The sequence below is a fragment of the Juglans regia genome, chromosome 14, assembly GCF_001411555.2.
Source record: "Juglans regia cultivar Chandler chromosome 14, Walnut 2.0, whole genome shotgun sequence".
Classification (NCBI taxonomy): domain Eukaryota; kingdom Viridiplantae; phylum Streptophyta; class Magnoliopsida; order Fagales; family Juglandaceae; genus Juglans; species Juglans regia.
The window spans coordinates 4,064,706-4,084,158 of record NC_049914.1 but is presented as its reverse complement, the minus strand read 5'-3'; the positions used below and the strand labels follow the sequence as shown (position 1 = coordinate 4,084,158).

Genomic DNA, 19,453 nt, shown 5'->3' with positions numbered 1-19,453 from the left:
GCTTCATTTTTACTGCATTCTCAGGGATGCTTAAACCCCAACTCTCAAGGCGATTTCAGATTCGGGTAAATAAAATTTTCCACTTTTGATTTCTGATTTCATATAATGGAGTTTTTCCTCTGCTTTTGGATGCTCTGTTTCTTTTTTCACGATTTCACGGAGAGAGAGAGCGCAAAAAACAGCACCCACTTGACAATGGGATTTATAGTGGCTGCACAAGAAAACACCCATTATTGAAGAATGCTTTTTCCACCAACAGAAAGAGTGAATGGCGTCGAGAAATTTCATGGAAAGCAAGTTAGAGAACTCATCGTCTCTAATTCGTTTCTCTTGATAGCTTTGGCAACTGCCTTGGATGTACATTTTGAACCAGTGGTTATATTAGTCAATCTGCTTGTCTACTGTACTGCCGGTTTCTTATGCACATATGGAATCCAATCAAGTTATGTTGTTTGTTATTAGCAATTTTTAAGAGATTTAATAGATCATCATTATGATTTAAATGTGTATTGACTTGACCATGCAGGACTTCCGATTTCTGCAGTTTTTTGTTTGTGCCAATGTGGAAATGCTCAATGGTTAGTCTTCTCTTTGTACTTCCAATCCTATTTGGGTAATAGCCAAGTTGCTCTAAAGAGATTCTGTGTCTTTGACATCAATGAATTACTTTCCAAATGGTATGGTTCAATCCCTTTAATATATTTTTTGATTGCCTCCACCATTCATGCAATAACTTGTCTCTTAGAGTTCTCGTAACTTTCTGGTATGGTTTAATGGTTCATTACAATCAATGCTTACCAAGCTCTATGGTAAACGGGACACTGAGAGTTGAAAGTAAACCACATATATATATATATATATATATTTATAACCGTGGATATTCGGTTCAGTTTGTGCACACTTCGACTAATCTCATAAGGTCTTGAAGTTAACGATTAGGTAAACCTCAGTAACTCTAAGAGGATTTTAACTAATGATCATTGATGAGCAAACTTAAGGCCGGGCCAGTTGAACTACCGTTAAAAACATATTTTGTCCCACTCCCACGTGAATGAGATCTATCCGCAGAGCATGGAAGTTGTGAAAACGAACCCATAAGTTAAAGTACTGGATATTTTTGGCAAGTGACAACCTGTGAATTTTGACTGTTCCACCACGGGATTGGGCACTGTAATTGGCATTTGTTTATCTCTACGAAACGAGGTGAAAACTTATGAGATATTGATGAACTTATAATTTTTTAAAATTATTTTATAATTTATTTTCAATCAATCAATATAATTATTTCATTCCATTAAAAATAAATTTTAATATTATAAAATTACTAGTAAAATCTAAACGAGCTGCAAATTGCCAAATAGTTAGAAGTAACATTTTCCAAACTTCTATGTCTGGTTTAGACTTTAGAGCATAAAACTGTGCACTGATCGTTCAAAAGTGTCTCACCATCAGTAAAGTATCCAATCTAAAGGAGAGATGGGGGCAGAATCAAGTTAATCAACCCATCTTGGTTGCTGAAAATGGTTTGATTCTCAGTAGCGTCGGTGTACCGTCAATACCCAATAGTGTCGAAATCAGGTCCCACTCCTTTTTCGTTCTTTACCTGCGCAGTTTCCCGATCGCTCAATCACACTCCCACTCACATTCGGCCAAAGCCTCTTTCTTTATTCTGCTTTCTCTGTAACTGTAAGTCTCTAAGCTCTCTTTCTATCTCTCTCTCACCTCTCACATACACACGCACGCACACTTTGTTGCTTCTAAACTGTTTTCTGCAGTGTCTGTTTGGTTGGTGAAAGAACCTTAAGAAAAGGTAAAGAAAATAAGAGGCAATGCTGAATCTGAATGTTGTGCTTTTGAGCTGTATTTGCCTTTTCCTGGATATGTGGATAGGACCCAGAAAAAGGAACCTGTGATAGATAAGCTTAAAGTCCTTTATTTCTATCATTTTTCGTAGTAATCAAACAGAAAGATAATTTTTTCCACTGTGGTATATCAGCTGAAAGGAAAAAGAAGATGGTTAGGGTTCTAGTCCAAATAGTGGCCATAACGTGCCTGTGGTGGTGGTGGGCTTCATTGACAGATGCACAGTACATGAAATACAAAGATCCAAATCAGCCGGTGTCGGTTCGCGTAGCGGACCTGTTGAGTCGAATGACTTTGGAGGAGAAGATTGGTCAGATGGTTCAGATTGATAGGACTGTAGCCAATCCTGGGATTTTGAAGTCTTATTTCATCGGTAAAAGGATTTAACGCAAAGCTTCTAATGTTGTCTTTCAATATATGTGCATTTGAGTTTATGGCATTAATCAATATCTAGTTTTAAATGGCCTATTATGTAATTAAATCTGTAATGCGTCGATTTTAATATTCGTTTGTATGGTCCTACGCCATATTTTACACTTTTTCTCCGAATCTGGCAGTTCTTTTTGTTTATTTTTCTTTTTGAAGATAATCATTTCATATATATCTCTGTTCTCATAAAGTTGGAAGTGGAGAACTTGTGGGAACCCCTCTGGTTATGATATCAAATCTATTGAGTTACATGAACTGTTTTTTTTATAAGTAGTTACATGAACTGTTAGTGGTGTTTTTTTTATATGGGTAATCAAAAAGTTTTATTCATAATAATGGGCCTAGCCAAGTGCAGACCTATGCATGAGTAATACCCGAGTGAGATTTACAACCGAAAAAAGAAACTCATGGACAACAGGAACTGTTTGGGAATTACAGATAATGAATAGAGCTTTTGAGTTATAAGTGCACTTGCCAAGAAAAAGAATAGTTAAAAATTGCATTATTTTTTATACTATTATGTTCCTAAACTGAAGTAGCGTACGTAATTATATATTGATAATTATGGTGATTTACTTATTAAGATAAAGATGAGTATGAGTTCAAAGATAAACTAAAATAGGAGGATACATTGCCAATATGGGGCCAAGAAAGTTAACCATTAAGAAGATTTAGGAAAATTATGGGAACCAAAAGTAATGAAGATGAATTTATATAAAACGTGATTGACTGCAACTTTCTTTGAACTTTTTGCAGGCAGTGTATTGAGTGGGGGTGGGAGTGCGCCACTTCCAAAGGCTAGTGCAGTGGATTGGATTAATATGATTAATGAATATCAAAAGGGGTCTCTATCCACACGTTTGGGTATTCCAATGATGTATGGTATTGATGCTGTTCATGGACACAATAATGTCTTCAATGCTACAATATTTCCTCATAACATTGGTCTTGGAGCTACAAGGTAAGTATGAATTTGAAAATGATTTGGCATCTAGTTTAGAACAAATTTGATATGGCATTGGTCATACAAGGAGGTAGTGCCTTCATTGTAAATCTCTAAGGTTGAGTGCCTTTTAAATGTACCGGTTAAAATACCTGTTAAAATTGCGTCTCTTTTGAATAGATATCTATCATGATGATATACATGTAGTCTTTTAACGTAGAGGGATCATGTTAACACAAAACTCTTTTTGCATGATTTAGTGTTTATTTCTATTTACTCACTGAGGAGACAGTAAAATGGATATGTTGACTTCCTAAGATAAAATCTTAATGGATAGGGATTCTGAGCTGGTGCGGAGGATTGGTGCTGCAACTGCTGTTGAAGTCAGAGCTACAGGGATTCCTTATGTATTTGCTCCATGCATTGCGGTAAAAGGATAGTCTGCATTTTCTGAATCAAATCATAAATTTTTAGCGAGTTTACTGCATAATTGAAGTTGTATAATGAATTCCTAATATGTGCTTCGTATTTTAATGTATGATAGGTCTGTAGAGATCCAAGGTGGGGACGGTGTTATGAAAGCTACAGTGAGGATCACAAAATAGTGCAAGAAATGACGGAAATTGTACCTGGATTACAGGGAGATATTCCTGCTGATTCTCTGAAAGGAGTTCCATTTGTTGGTGGAAAGTATGAACTATAGGACAACTATAATGTTTTCTTTTTTCTTTTTCATTTTTTTTTTTGGGGGGGGGGAGGGGAAGCTCTATAAAGAAAAAATATACTTTCCTCATTTTTTCTCCTTTCTGAAAGCCGAATAGTAGGGACTATTAATGCTATTGTCTTCTTGTTGTTACTGCAAATATAGCAACAAAACTTTGAAATGCTTACAACAAATACAGTCCAGTAAAAGCAACTCGTTGTCCTCTCTCACCCAACATAAACTGCACCAACCGCTTTTCCATCTCTGGTAATAAAGAGGTCAAAATGATCAAGTGCCTGTTTAGTCATCTCATATTCTTCTGGATAAAATGAGTTACTTTATGTCTGCCTTTCTCATAATTTATTATTCTTGTTACTTAATTAAGGAGGCAGTAACTCCATAGCCAAAATCCCATACTGGATAGTGGATACTTACCAGGATTCAAAACTAAAGAAGAAAGCACATGGGTCATTTTATACGGATTCATGTTAATTTTATTTTAATTATTTCCTCCATATAATTTATAAATTTCTTGCAGGAAAAAGGTGGCAGCCTGTGTGAAGCATTTTGTGGGAGATGGTGGGACAACTAAGGGCATCAATGAGAACAATGCAGTGATTGACCGGCATGGGTTGCTCAGCATTCACATGCCTGCCTATTCTGATTCCATCATCAAAGGTGTATCTACAGTCATGGTTTCCTACTCAAGCTGGAACGGAGAAAAAATGCATGCAAACCGTGACCTAGTTACTGGCTTCCTGAAAGACACTCTTAGGTTTAAGGTTAATGTCCCTCTCTTATTTACATGCTTATTACTTTTTTCTCTGTTGTTAAACAATAATAACCAGATCAGATGGACACTGAAGAGCAGTAGCATGATGTTTGTACTCAAAGAATGGGCATAGACATAGGGGCGAAATACCTGGCTTTGGCTGCTTATATGTAAAAAAAAATGCTCTCTTTCATTAGATAAATCTTTCCTGTCTATTCTAAGTGATCCTTACCTAAATAGTTGAGTTAAGCGTAAGCCACCACCACGACTCCTCTTTCACAATTTAGCCCTAGCTATAGATTCATATCCTTTATCAGACAATTGGCAGTCGGTTCATCTTCAAAGAACCTATATCGATTTTCTTTCATGTATACTCTCTTGCCCTTTACAACACCTTTGATTTGTTGACTGTAAACAAGTCACTTACATGTTCATCTAGTCGTAGGTCTTGTGGTATAAGGAGCTTCTTCTCAAGGGCATCCGTTTCACTTTCTAGCTTTTATGATATTCCCCCTTATCCTTGTCAACATTTTCCTTTTGGCGACTTTCTTTTTTCTGAAAAGTTTTATTGACTGTGCAGCATGTAAATTGATAGGTAAATTTTGACCAATCAATAGTACTACACATGCAAGTCTTCTTCATTTATCTCTGTCAGTTCATGCTCAAGGTCTTCTGCAAAGTCCTTTATGAATGATTGATCACATTTTTAGAAACTTTTACTATATCATATGTTTTCAGTCATCAATCTTCATTGTAGTTTGTGTTCTATTTTTAGTAGATTGTTACATATCACAGTCTATTTGGTCTTGCTTCACCCATAGATTTGAAATGAAGCTTAAAACTCATTCTGCTGTCCTCCATCTCTTTTCTGTTGTTATTCTACTTATTCTTGTTCTTCTTGCTGCTGCTGCTGCTATTGCTGCTTCGTCTGTTCTTCTGTTTTCTGTCTATGCAATCTGGATTCCTGTACTTCATACTAATAACAATTACACTTCGCTCACTCTCAGGGTTTTGTTATATCAGATTGGGAGGGTATTGATAGGATTACCTCACCACCACATTCAAACTACTCGTACTCCGTCCAAGCTGCGATTCAAGCCGGCATTGACATGGTCAGTGGCTGTCTTTTGGGAAAAATCTCGGAAAGAATCGATAAAATAACTATATGCTGCTTTACTATATTCAATACAAAATTCAAATCTGGATGAAACTATGTAATTATAAAATTCAAAGGCTTGGTTCTCTGTATTTAACAGGTCATGGTTCCTTTCAAATATACTGAGTTCATTGATGACCTTACCAACCTGGTCAAGAACAGCATTATCCCAATGGATCGCATTGATGATGCTGTGGCAAGGATCTTGCTAGTCAAGTTCACCATGGGCCTCTTTGAGAACCCACTTGCCGATTTCAGCCTAGTCAATGAACTTGGAAGCCAGGTCAGTCAATCCGTTCTCAGATTTTAACTTAGTTCGTTGATTTATAAGTTTTCAGTTGCTCTTTTACTTGATGAGATAGGTTTGCACTGTAGTTTGATTAGATTAGATGGGCAAATAGCATTGTCTCTTATCAAAAGAACATACCAAATTTATTCCTTATAATTTCTGAAATTCTTTACAGCCAAAATGCAGTTTCCTGTATTATGTGGCCTCTCCTCATCCATATTGTCAATATTCATAATATCTAGTGAAATCCTTTACAGCCAAATGTATTTCCTGTTCCTTGACTAGCATATTGTCAATATTCATAATATCTAGTGAAATCCTTTACAGCCAAATGTATTTCCTGTTCCTTGACTAGGCACATAGAGACTTGGCAAGAGAAGCTGTGAGGAAGTCATTAGTGCTATTGAAGAACGGAAAAAATGGAACAAATCCTCTATTACCCCTTTCCAAGAAGGCTCCAAAGATCCTAGTTGCTGGTAGTCATGCTGATAATTTGGGTTATCAGTGTGGTGGGTGGACAATCACATGGCAAGGATTTAGTGACAACAGCTATACTAGGGGTATGTTCTTTCATATATACGAAATAGGCATTAAATCCCATTTTTAACATCTCTCACTTGGGCCACAATAATATAGAGGATCAATTTATTGGTTGCCGAGAGTTTGTCAATAGTGGAAATTAGACGGGAAGGTGTTGCGTGTGAGTACGGATAATTGCATCTCAGACTGGAAAATGTTTCAAAATGATGGTACTCTTCTAAATGGTTTCATGTAATCCAGGCAGTATTAAGAAACATTCGATGCATGTGATAAGTAATGTAGATGAACTAAAACTTGGCTTCATAGGTTAATGAAATATTCTGTATACGAGTTTGATTTTCCTTGATTAGCATGGATTTGTCTCAGTGACTTTGGGACTGATGAACCTCGGTGGGATTCATATCCCTTTGCTTGAAGGTTCTTTAGCAGATAGGTGTTTGGTAAGCTTCACAATAGCATGTCTTGTCTAGTCAGGATGTAAAGCTACTGTTCTATAGTTGGCTTTTCTAATTTATTTTGATTAGTTTTTGGTAAAGCACCATTCTTTCTCATTTTCCATGTGGATGAGAATGCCAGATAATTTTTAGAAGTTAAATACCAGTTTCCCTTTCATTGGCAGGAACCACCATCCTTGGAGCCATCACTTCAACAGTTGACCCCAGTACGGAGATTGTCTACCGTGAGAATCCTGATAGCAACTTTGTCAAGTCTGACAGCTTTGACTATGCCATTGTTGTTGTTGGTGAGCACCCTTATGCTGAGAGTTCAGGGGACAGCATGACTCTCACTATGGCAGATCCTGGCCCAACTGTCATCAAGAATGTCTGTGAAGCTGTCAAGTGTGTGATTGTCATAATTTCTGGTAGACCTATTGTGATTCAACCATATCTATCCTCAGTTGATGTCCTGGTGGCAGCATGGTTACCAGGAACAGAGGGCCAGGGCGTGACTGATGTCCTTTTTGGGGATTATGGATTCAGTGGAAAGCTTTCCAGAACATGGTTCAGAACTGTAGATCAACTGCCAATGAATGTCGGGGATTCACACTATGATCCACTGTTCCCGTTTGGGTTTGGACTCACAACTGAATCTGTCAAGGAACTTGTGTCAAGGTAAATTTCTATCAAGTGTTTATGTTTTGATACCTCCATTAAGCGCCATAGAATTTATGGATTAGGTGTGAACATTCAACCAAGGGCTTCTCGGAAATAGTGTCTGAACCTTTGGATGCAAGAGATCGATTCAATAGGAGATTTCAACGCTAAAAAAAGTGAACCCTGGTGTTTCTTTTCTTGGTTTTCCCCATTGACTATTGTTTCTTGAAGTCAATCGTAGACATGAAGACTACTTTCTGTAGATAAATTCAGTTTTTTTACATGGCGTTTGCTCCAAGTTTTTTTTTTTTTTTTTTTCTGTAGCATCTGATGTGAAGCAGTTTTGTCTTCTCAATTTGTTGTGACAGTTTTTTTTTTTTTTTTTGTTGTTTTAAGTTTGTGATTGCTTCATCCACGAGTCATTAGATGTACCGAGCTTTCATATTGGCATATTTTCATGTTGTTGATGTCATTTTGGTGAAATAATCGTTTTTTTATTTATGAAATAACTTGTTTGTTTTTTTACCTGTGTACTTACTCTACAGGTCAACCTCAGCTGGTGTAGGCCAAAAGCCATATATACTTGCCAACATAGTTTCTGCAATTGCAATTTTGTATTTCACAGGTATGGCTTTTTACCCACATGACCCGAACGGATTATGTATTGAATTGGCCATATGTTGCACTATTGTTGTACTTACCATTTGCCTTAAATGTTGACTAATGCCGCAGCTTCAAGGGGCTTCCGACAACCGACTTAATGGGATTTGGTGGACGGTTTAGCACTTGAAAGTACACTATATACTTTTAATTTACGAGTATTAGACTAGCTTCTGTTAGCTTACAGAAGCAACAGCTTCAACGGCAATTGGCTTCCAAAGAAACTAGTGCATCCCAGTGTTCCCCAATTTTTTGATGAGTAGCCCAGTATTCCCTAAATTAGACTTACCATTGCAAATCTATGTTCTGTCATCGTGTCCTCTTGGTCTGGTGCCTGGGGGGTTTGCTTGTAGAGATAGATGTTAATTATGGCCAGAAAAGTGGGAGAATTTGGCGTACCAAGTTATCTTAGATGGGGCCCTGATTTTATTGTACACGTGAACTGCAGCCTACTTGAACATGGGATCATTTGACTGCAAAGATTTATTGAAAATTGTTGTCTGAATAATTGATTTTAAGGCGTTCCAATGGGTAATCTTGTCTAGTCTTGTTGATTTCAAGAATATGGACTTAAAAAAAGGTGGATTCGAAGTTAAGAATGCTGAAAGGAGAATCAAATGGGAGAGAAGGATTTATCCAAAAGAGTTCTCCAGTCCTATGGCAATACGTGGCGTAAAAGTAGCCCTCAAAGAGACTTTATATGTACAAAAAGAATATGCATCCCGTCCCAAATAAACAGTCTCCTTCATATATACCATCGAAGGATGTCTCGAAATTCATTGGGATCATCTTCTCTGTTGGTTTACAACTTACATGTAGGAATAGAGCATCTTTATCATCCTCTAGTTTTAGATTAAGATTTATCGACAAAAAGAGGATATTGTTGGAAATATTTTCAAAATAATATATATAATATTTATTATTAATAATATTTTGGAGATTTATTTGGAAGTTATGAATAATTTTGGAAATAGAGAATTTGTAGAAAGTTTAGAGCTTTCTTATTGGATTAATTAAAAGTTAAATTTAATAAAAATTTAGCTATTAAGTCATAAAATAGCTCACATTTAATTAATTATATTTCAAATATAGCTACAGTAATATCTATAAATTAATTTCTAAATTTAAAACACATTATTCATTCATCAAATCTCTTTTATATTATTTCTTTCTCTCTCCTTAAGCCTCCATCACGTACCATTGCCAGGGCTTCTCTCTCGTATTATTCTTCCCTTTTTGTGTGTTCAAAGGCAAGAAAATTATGTGGTATGCAATAGGCTAAAGTTAATGCCATTGCCAGGGCTTTATTGGATTGGTTGTCAAGTCTATCACCTGAAGCCTCCCCCTAGTCACTGTAACCTCTACAAATTTCATATATATCTTTATACTTCCAATACAAAGCAGATGAGCTTAAGGGAAAAAAAAAATCTGGTAAAAAAAAAAATAATTGGATGGAAAATATTGGATTAGTTTGTAAATTAAGACATTTATATAGAATTTTAAGTAAGTATAATTAGACATTTGTGGTTATAGCATTAAATAACAATTAAAAAAATATAATTTTTTTAACCCATAATTTAATTAGAATATGATTACTAATTAATATATAATATTATGAATAGTAAAATATGATAAAATAAAATAATTTCATAATTAAAAAAATTAAAATATTTTTGAAATTATTAGTTACTCATGAATAAATAGATAATTCAATGTAGAGATTTAATGTAAATAGCCAAAGCCAAATTCATCTTTTATTATTTTATTGTCATATAATGAAAAAATGACTATTCTAATGTGGAGACTTATATGAATAGAATAAATAGCTAAAAGTTAAATTCATCTTACATTCATAAAAAATGTACTTTAACTTTGGCTAATCCAATAAGAGTGCTCTAAGTTATGAAATAAGCTTATAACATTTTGGATCTATTGGAATGCCATTAGAAGATAACTGACTTAGTGGGTATTGAGCCTCCAAGGTTCACCCATGAGACTGGCTTTGAGCCATGCCTCCTTCAAAGGAGGGATTTTTGTTGATTTACGCCTGCTTGCAGCCTGCGTGAGGCATGGTGCCACACAAAGGCACAACTCTTGGCAAATAAAATGTCAAAAGTCACACCTGTTGGGTTTTGAACCCGTGTGAGATGGATGTCAAGCAATCAAGGTAACCGTTGGACTAAGTCCAATGTTTGTTTCACTTGGTAATAGGCACAAATAATATATCTGTTCGGTTCAGATTTTAGAAAAATGAAAAGTTGTAACTTTTCATTCACATCCTTTGGCCTTCTATAAATAAACCCAATGACCTACGAATTTTTATGATGGAATACAAAATATAGAAGGAAAGTAGGCAATTTCAAAATTCTCTCTCTCCCAAAAGTATTTCATTTCTTCCAAACTTGTTATTAGAATCTGTTCATTTTGCAGAGAACAGATTTTTAATCTTTTGGTTAAATAGTAAAATTTGAAGGTATTCTGGGTCTAATTTCGTGTGTGCATAACGCAATTAGACAAACAGACTTGTTCTGAGCTTCATTGTATCTTGAAGGTAAATTCGCTTGTAACCCGTGTGCATACCGTTAATGGTAGGGGCGAATATTATCTGAAGGAAAACGACATTCGTAACGCGCTTTGAAATAAACTTTTCTCTCACTATTTTTTATTTTGAAGCCCTTTTGAACCAACATATATTTTCCTACATGTAAGTTGTAACTTGAGAGAACTCTATTCAATAGGTTCTATTTTTTTTTTTTCTAATAATTGTAGGTTCTGTTTATATTCATGTTTGTGGGTCATATCGTTTAATCATTAAACAACACAGATTGCATGCATTCACGAAGAGTAGTAGATCGGAGAGAGGACAGAGGCCATAGACAAGACAAGACATTTAGTAATTAAAGACTAATATATCATTAACTAATGACCTTGGTGTTCTTTAATTATTCATAACATTAATAAGATTTTATTAAAAAAAAAACTCAATTAGAAGAAGAAACTATAGATACAAAGTAATCTTATAAAGAAATTCTATACACTAATATGATAGTGTGTCATGTCTCCCCTTTTTTTTTCCTCTTTCTCTCCCCTCCCTGTGCCCACCACCCCTGCCCTCTCCTCGTACCCGCCATGATGGTCGGGGACTACCTCAATGTGGGCAAAATATGCTGGTGGTCCAAGCGGCAATGGAGCTCACAACAATGCTGTGAGCTTGTCGTGCATTGGTGCACATTTCGCGCACTGTGTGCGTGATTGACAATTGCTGTTAGTTGATCGAGGTGGTTGGGATCCACCTCTGAGTTGACAGAAGTTTCCAGCGATCTAAGTAGCCATTGCTGGAGGGGATATGGAGCTCATGATAGTGTTGCGAACTTGTTGTGCACGATTTGCATGGTAGACAACCACTGTCTGTTGGTTGTGGTGGTCGGGAACCATCTCGAGGGGGTAGATGATACCGACGAGGAGGGAAAGGGGGGAGAGAGAGAGAAAAAGGAAGAGGAAAGAAAATGCACGGGAGAGGAAAAAAAATATGTCACATCAATGTGTAAAATCCTCTACGTGATATTCTTTTGTATCTCAATCAGTTTGTCCTCGTAATGGTACAAAACTCATAAAATCCAAATGTTGTGCGGACAACTGGTATATGTCTTCATTAATTAATACTGGTGACAAAACTGACATGGGCTTCTTACGGAGGTCCATACCAGATGAGATAAACACGGATACAAAGTGAGAAACTGTTGCGGCTACAAGTCAATATTTGTAGCCCCGTCTTTTGTTATCATCTGAACTCAAATCTATATTGTCTTTTACACTCAAACATGGAAAAAATAAAGCAAGAAAACAATGATTTTTGCTATGGGAAGTAGACATGACAGGTCATGTGTCCAAACTCATCGTGCATTTCAACTGAGTTTTATTTTACATTCTAGAACACAAATGGAATGAGAGCCTTGACATCCTCAGGGAAATCTTCAAATTTAGATAAGTACCATCTTCTTGTAGCATAACTTCTTCCCATCAGGTAGAAAATAGTGCCCAGAGTGAAAGAGAATGCATACCATGTCTGAGATATGAATGAGATCCCTATGAAATCTATGATTTCGAAAAGATAATGTGGGCATAACACTAGGTCAAATAAACCACCCTTGGGAATCCTATATTCTTTGTCACCCTCTCCCCTCAGTTTGGAGAGCAGGAAATGGTGGTAGAAGTTGCCACTGATACCAATAAGAAACAGCAAAACTCCAGGATACATCAAATCAACAGGTGGCTCTGGCATCCCCTGAGTTAGGTGTTGGGCATAGATCATGGTTGCTGTGGACAATAAGTAACTAAGAGTGATGGGAATTGCAGAATCAAGAACCATCGAGCCGCTGTATTTGTGTACAAAGAGTACCTATAAAACATCACAAACAAACAACATTTAAATCAAAGCACACCTTAGAACAAAAGGCCCTAAAGCCTTGTCTTTCTTTGGTTTGTTTCTTTATGTTATTTTTTCGAATAAAATCACCCATAACATCTGTCCAGAATATTGATTATAAGGAAGAAAAATCTGATGCAAACGCATCAAAAATCTGTTCTGGGTCAGTGTCACGTGAGCTTCTTCCAATTTTTACACAAAATTAACCAAAAATATCTTTACTTTTTCGGTTGTGTGAGTCTAAAATCTAAACCAAAAAGTAAATTTAATTATTTAACCAATATCGTTCAAGCAGAGAGAGAAACAAAATTATACCTCGAAGACCCTCTTAAAGAAATGAAGAGTTAGAGCAGAATCAAGCAGTAGAAGCCGGAGATCCTGATGTGGGAAAATCACAAAAGAGGTGAGACCAGCAAGAAATGCAGGAGTATAAAGAAGGAGCATGCCCGTTCTGCTAGAAAGCTTGATCTGCTTTCCTTTTCTTCTTGTTCCAGATTCTGGAGAAATTACGTTCCAAAACTTGGAATATTGCAAGTGCCTTTCTCTTACTTCGGAGAACCCAGTATAAGCTAAAGATGTTAAGCTAATCACGGACATCGCCGTGACGAAAAGAGAATTGGGTGGTGGGAAAATAAATCTCGGTAAAATGGAGACCACCATGGTTAACACCTCTTCTGCGCGCTCTCTCTCTCTCTCTCTTCTCTCTCTCTCGGTTTCTGCTGCATTAATGTATCAAACAAACTTAAGTCTCGTAGCTGGTTTATATACAAAGAGAGGTTCTGAAGTATGGGGCATAGATCTCTCCACGTAGTTGATAAAATCGTTACACCACACAATGCATGTGTTCTAATTTTCAACTAAGAATTTAATGTGAATGAATACGGCTGTTTCTTTCATTAATCATCTTATCTCTGCCCGAAAGACCAATTTGTTTGGTGTTGTTAAAGGATACAACCCCACGTTTTCGTACCATCCCTAGAAATGATTAATCTACTAAATTCTTGTCACATAAACGGTCCGATAGGGTATAAATATTTTGTATATAAATATTGCAAAGCTCATCTCTCTGCCTTGAAACTCTCAAATTCGGAGGAAAACTTGAGAGAACCTTGATAGGTGGTCTTTTGATTAAGATAGACATCCTTAATTACCTTGAAAGAAGATCCCATAAAATGTAGACAGAATAATCAATTTGATATAAACGAAAAGGACTTCGGGATCATAAGATAAAAGTCAAAAGACATCCTGATATTTAACTTTGATAACAGGAATGTTAACATTGTAAGATTTATTTATCAACAAAAACCAATCATGCATTTAAACAGTGTTTCACATTCTAGAAAACATAGGGAATGAGAGCCTTGACATCCTCAGGAAAATCTTCAAATTTTGACAAGTACCATCTCCTTGTGGCATAACTCCTTGCTATCAGGTAAAACACAGAGCCTAGTGTGAGACAGAATGCATACAATGTCTGAGAGATGAATGAGATCCCTAAGAAATCTATAATTTCGAAAAGATAATGTGGGCATATCACCAAGTTAAATAAACCACCCTTGGGAATCCTATATTCTTTGTCATCCTCTTCCCTTCTCAGTTTGGAGAGCAGGAAATGGTGGTAGAAGTTGCCACTGATACCCACAAGAAACAGCAAAATTCCAGGATACTTTAAGTCAACTGGTGGCTCTGAACTTCCTTGTGTCAGGTATTGGGCATAGATCATGCTTGCAAAGGACACAAAGTAACCAGAAGAGATGACAATTACAGAATCAAGAGCCATCCCGCCGCTGTATTTGTGGACAAATAGGACCTATAAATACAATACAAACAAGAAAAGACATTTGACCAAGTACGAAATCAAGGGAAAATTCATTAAAAAAAAAGAAGAAGAAAAGGAAGCCATTATTTTCCTGCCTGTGAGTATGTTATAAAACGTGTGTTTCTTTTGGTTTTTTTCTTAATTTTATTAGCTCTGAATAGTTAAAACAACAAAGCAATTCAAGAAGATTGATGCAAAGGAAGAGAACTTCGTTGTTGCAACACATCAAAATCTCTTCTGGGTCAGTGTCAAATCAGCGTCTTCAAACAGGGGAGAGAAGATTATACCTCTAAGACTCTCTTGAAGAAATGAAGGGTTATAGCAGAAACGAGCAATAAGATTCGAAGATCCTGAAGTGGGAAAAGCACAAAGGATGCGAGACCAACAAGAAACGGGGGAGTATAAAGAAACAGCATGCCTGTTCTGCTAGAAAGAATAATTTGCTCTCCTTTTCTTCGTCCAGATTCTGAAGAAATTGCATTCCAAAATTTGGAGTACAACAAGTGCTTTCCTCGTACTTCGGAGAACCCAATATAAGCAGAGGATGTCAAGTTAATCACTGACAATGCCGTGATGAAAAGAGAAGTGGATGCAGGGAATGAAAAACTCAGCAAAATGGAGACCAACATGGTCAACTCCCTTTTGCGCACTCTCTCCCTCTCTTGAGTTTCTGCAGGCACATATAAATGGAGTATCCGATGTCTTAATGCTGTTGGAGTAACATGGCCGCACATCATCGACGAATATATAAAAGGTTCTTCACGGGCAGGGCATAACCAAATAATAATTTGTAACGTTTTATTTAAATTAACGTCATATGACACTGTTTTAAATGTTACACCATCTTATTATTATTAATTAAATGTCCAAGGCAGCCTTAAAAAATATTTAAAACAAAAAAAAAAATTCTAAAATTATTTTTTAAAAAAATCAAGGGGCGACAAAAACCCCTCGAGGGAGTATCATTTTGATGGCAAGCCACTCCAAAGTGGATAAAGTGCGAGGCGACTGAGTTGAAGATTCCAAAGAACGATAGCATATCACTCTGCAGAAAAGTTGAGATGAGGGTTGTCTGGCCAACCCTTCATTTATATATATATATATATAATATACGAGAAATGAAAAATATCAGTCTACATCCTCAACACACCGTGTTAAGTTGAAAAAAAAAAAAAATTTTTTTTAAGGATGTACTACGACTTCCAGCTGATACCCAGCATTTCTCTATATAGGGTGAATTAATTAATTTTGATATCAGCCACTTCCACTTATAAATATTGATAAAGCGATGGCAGCCTAACAGATGACATAAAAGAAGCCGCTCTCTAAAGATGAGCTCTGTTCCTCTCCTCGTAGACTAACCCAAAAAGCTTTCTTCATCCCTTCGACTAAAGACGCAGCTACCTTTCAACTTCCCTGACTTTCAACTCTCTTTTTTCTCAACTCTATCCCTTTCACCCCAACCACCAGTCTCTTTATTCTCCATTTGTAAAAGCCCACCTTCTTCAATGGAAACAACGCATGCACATCCCAAACAAAAGCTTTATCCCGGGACCATCATCTTAGAACCGGACACCACTGTTGCTCAACAAATTTCAAACCGCACCCTTGTTGGGAAGTTAATCTCGATTCTCAACCAAACCACTCAATAAACACACCTTCCATACCATTATAAGGGCTGTTTGGTGTTGGAAATATTTTCAAAATAATATATATAATATTTATTATTAATAATATTTTGGAGACCTATTTTAGAAGTTGTGAATTATTTTGAAAAGAGAGGAAGTGGCTTGGTGGTGTTTGGGCCATTGGATTACTCTGAAGGCTTGAGTTCGAGTCACCCCTTTGATGAAACGGTTTTAATTTCTCTTCACCGCATGCGTGAAGCACTGCATTGCATGGCTCAAGCCTCAGCCTCAAGAGATGCACCGCATGCCTGGGCACAGAAGCATTGCAACGCACCAAGGGCTCCACCATGCAGGAGACGCTGGCAATGCTTGAGAAAAATAAAACCCATAAAGCGAGCCCACGGTGATTCGAACTGGTGTCATCCAATTGTAGAGGAAGCAAGGCAACCATTTAGTCTAACTGTTGTGTCATTTGGTAGTAGACATAATATATGTACCTATTCTGAACAGTTTTCAGAATTACGAAAAGTTATTACTTTTCGTTCACAACCTTTGGTCATCTATAAATAGACCCATTGGCCTACCATTTGAATATCACAGAAAAAGAATTTCGAATTCTCTCTCCCAAAATTTTCACTTCTTCAATACTTGTTAGAATCTGTTTGTTCTCGAGAGAACAAATTTCTAATTTCTTGGTTGAATAGCAAAATCTAATGGTATTCGGGATCTAATTTTGTATGTGCATAACGCAGTTAGACAAACAGACTTGCTATGCGCTTAATTGAATTTTGGAGGCAAATTCGCTTGTAACCCGTGTGCATACCTTTATTGGTGGGGGCGAATATTGTCTTAAGAAAAACGACATTGTAGCGCGCCTTGAAGCAAACTTTCTCTCACTATTGTTTCTTTTGCAGCCCCTTTACTCCAACATTTGGAACTTTATTACTGGGCTCACCATAGAAGACTTGGGAGCAAACTCCTTCCTATTCACTTTCCTGAGTCCTCTAGAAAAAGAAAGAGTTTATTCTCAAAGGCCATGGAACTTCAAAGGTTTTTGCATGGTCTTAAAAAAATGGAAACTGGGTCAAAACTTACAAGAAGTGGATTTATCTCACATGGCTTTTTGGATTCAGGTCCATGGCCTTCCAATGGAGATGATGACACTGGAAAATGCCATCAAGATAGGCAGAGCCTTGGGCAACCTTCTGGAGATTGACCAAAACACAACTCTCACAACAGCCAGTAAAAAATTCCTTAGAATTAGAGTTGAAGTTGACACAAACAGACCATTGGTAGAAGGATTCATTCTTCCAAGACTTCATATGGCTCCTGCAAAGGTCACTTTCAAGTACGAGAGGCTGTCAGAGTACTCCTATATTTGTGAAAATTTAGGCCATGTCCTACAGCTTTGTCCACTCAATTTTGATAACAAAGTTACCCCTCTTTATACCCAGGATCTCAGAGCCAAAATTCAAGAAGCTAGTCGTTTTCAAAAAATGGAGGAAAAGTCTCAACATCCTGTCCATAGTACAAAAAATCACTTTGAAAAGCCTCAAATTTTACCCTCCATCCGCATATGTGAACCTAACTCTGACCAGTTATCCTTTAAACAAAAAGTTTCATCCAATCAATTATCCAAATGAAAAGGAAAACTTGTCATCGAACATCTTGTTGAAGACAACGAAGCCAACCCGATCCAAGTTGATGAAGGCAACTCTACTCAGTTCCAAAACAACACTAGCCTGCATTTCATGGAAGCTCAATTCCCATCTTGCCCTTCTCATCCACGTGGCCTAACCACGATCATGCATGCAGAACCATTAATGGGAGTTATTAATAGCAGCCCCTCTCAGCCTCAAATGCCCCCCAGCCAAGCAGACAGTACTCTCTTCAATCATATCAATATCACCCAATGCCAACACGTGACTTTCTGGATTGATAAGCCGCATCCACTTTCACAATCAGGACAAAACTTCCCTTAGAAAAAATCACACTCATCACACCTTTGGGCCCCCACAGTTTGTATTCCAAAAAATCAAACACAAAACACGTACCTACTAGTTCAAACTCCCGAAACTTCTATCATCAAACAAATTGTTGCCCAGTTTCAAGCAAACCATGGCCCAATCTCTTACCAATCCAACCCAAAAATCTCACTGTTGGTCAGTCCGTCGAGTCGAGCTTGCCTTTCCTTTGGCCCAATCCATCAAGAAACCTCTCAGGAACAATTCAAAGCCAACGAAAGCTCCCAACTATCCCAAACTCAGGACTTCATTCTTTCCCCTTCCGTCGAATCTGATCTTAGAGCCTTAGGTAAAAGGAAACATCTATCTTCAGAGAGCGAAACTCCTTCTCAAAAAAAATGCATTTTCTCCCCTATAGAAATGAGCAATACCAAAGGACACTCCAAAGAATCTGTCACTCTCTTCATCTCAGCGGTAGAAAATCCCGTAGCAGATGGAAAAACCCGGCAGAACCAGTCAACAAAAAAGTAGAAAATTTCAAGCCGCAGCAAAAGAAGCCGTATCTCCCGTACAAGCTCCCTCAAATCCCAGAGCCTGGTACATCTTCTCCAACTCAAGAGATGGCCCTCTTCCCTCTTAATCCAATGACTATAGTGGCAGGGTCTATTTTGCCACCAAAGGACCCATGAAGCTTATTTCATGGAACTGCAGGGGAATTGCCTGTCCCTGTGCAATCCATTCCCTTTGGGCAATCATCAGGACTCATAATCTTGAAGCTTTATTTCTGTCTGAAACACTTTTGTCTTCTGTTAATACTGCTACTATTGTAAATAGACTAGGTTTTTCCCACCATGTTTATATGCCCCCATCTGGGAAGTGGGGAGGTCTTTTGTTTTTATGGCGTATGGGCTTGGATGTAGAAATTGTGAACTCTGCTAGTAATATTATATCTGTATTAATCTACTCGGATCCTGCACACTGCCCTTGGATGCTGAATATCATCTACTGTCTTGCAAAATTCTCTAAAAAATTGAAATTTTGGGATGATCTTACTGCTGTCACTAAATCTTTTCTTGGTCCTTCCGTCATTATTGGTGACTTTAACTCAATCCTTAACCAAAGTGAAAAATTCGATGGCAAACCTTATGCTAGCACTTCTAATCCGAA

At 37.2% G+C, this 19,453-nt stretch overlaps 3 protein-coding genes across 6 annotated transcripts; 1 reads left to right on the top strand and 2 right to left on the bottom strand.

Moving 5' to 3' along the window:
- LOC109014152 (beta-glucosidase BoGH3B-like) lies at positions 1 to 8,997 on the top strand. 4 transcript variants are annotated; one of them, XM_035685202.1, is made up of 13 exons: positions 1 to 65; positions 527 to 578; positions 1,997 to 2,236; positions 3,049 to 3,253; positions 3,573 to 3,663; positions 3,780 to 3,925; positions 4,477 to 4,720; positions 5,718 to 5,822; positions 5,967 to 6,149; positions 6,511 to 6,715; positions 7,315 to 7,807; positions 8,335 to 8,414; positions 8,522 to 8,997. In XM_035685202.1, the coding sequence occupies exons 1-13, from the start codon at positions 27 to 29 to the stop codon at positions 8,548 to 8,550; spliced, it is 2,112 nt and encodes a 703-aa protein (XP_035541095.1). In that variant the 5' UTR covers positions 1 to 26; the 3' UTR covers positions 8,551 to 8,997. The 4 variants fall into 4 exon arrangements, with proteins under 4 accessions (XP_035541095.1, XP_035541096.1, XP_035541097.1 ...); XM_035685203.1 differs by lacking the exon at positions 1 to 65 and adding an exon at positions 413 to 442; XM_035685204.1 differs by lacking the exons at positions 1 to 65; positions 527 to 578 and adding an exon at positions 644 to 677.
- Positions 8,998 to 12,073: 3,076 nt separating this feature from the next.
- Positions 12,074 to 13,619, bottom strand: LOC109014156 (steroid 5-alpha-reductase DET2-like). Its single transcript, XM_018996512.2, has 2 exons — positions 13,191 to 13,619; positions 12,074 to 12,848 (listed from the first exon to the last, which is right to left on the bottom strand). Exons 1-2 carry the CDS (start codon positions 13,533 to 13,535, stop codon positions 12,378 to 12,380), a joined length of 816 nt encoding a protein of 271 aa, XP_018852057.1. The 5' UTR covers positions 13,536 to 13,619; the 3' UTR covers positions 12,074 to 12,377.
- Positions 13,620 to 14,107: 488 nt separating this feature from the next.
- On the bottom strand, positions 14,108 to 15,410 carry LOC109020554 (3-oxo-5-alpha-steroid 4-dehydrogenase 2-like). The gene is made up of 2 exons (XM_019003045.2): positions 14,982 to 15,410; positions 14,108 to 14,685 (listed from the first exon to the last, which is right to left on the bottom strand). The coding sequence occupies exons 1-2, from the start codon at positions 15,321 to 15,323 to the stop codon at positions 14,212 to 14,214; spliced, it is 816 nt and encodes a 271-aa protein (XP_018858590.2). The 5' UTR covers positions 15,324 to 15,410; the 3' UTR covers positions 14,108 to 14,211.
- Between the last annotated feature and the right edge of the window lie 4,043 nt (positions 15,411 to 19,453).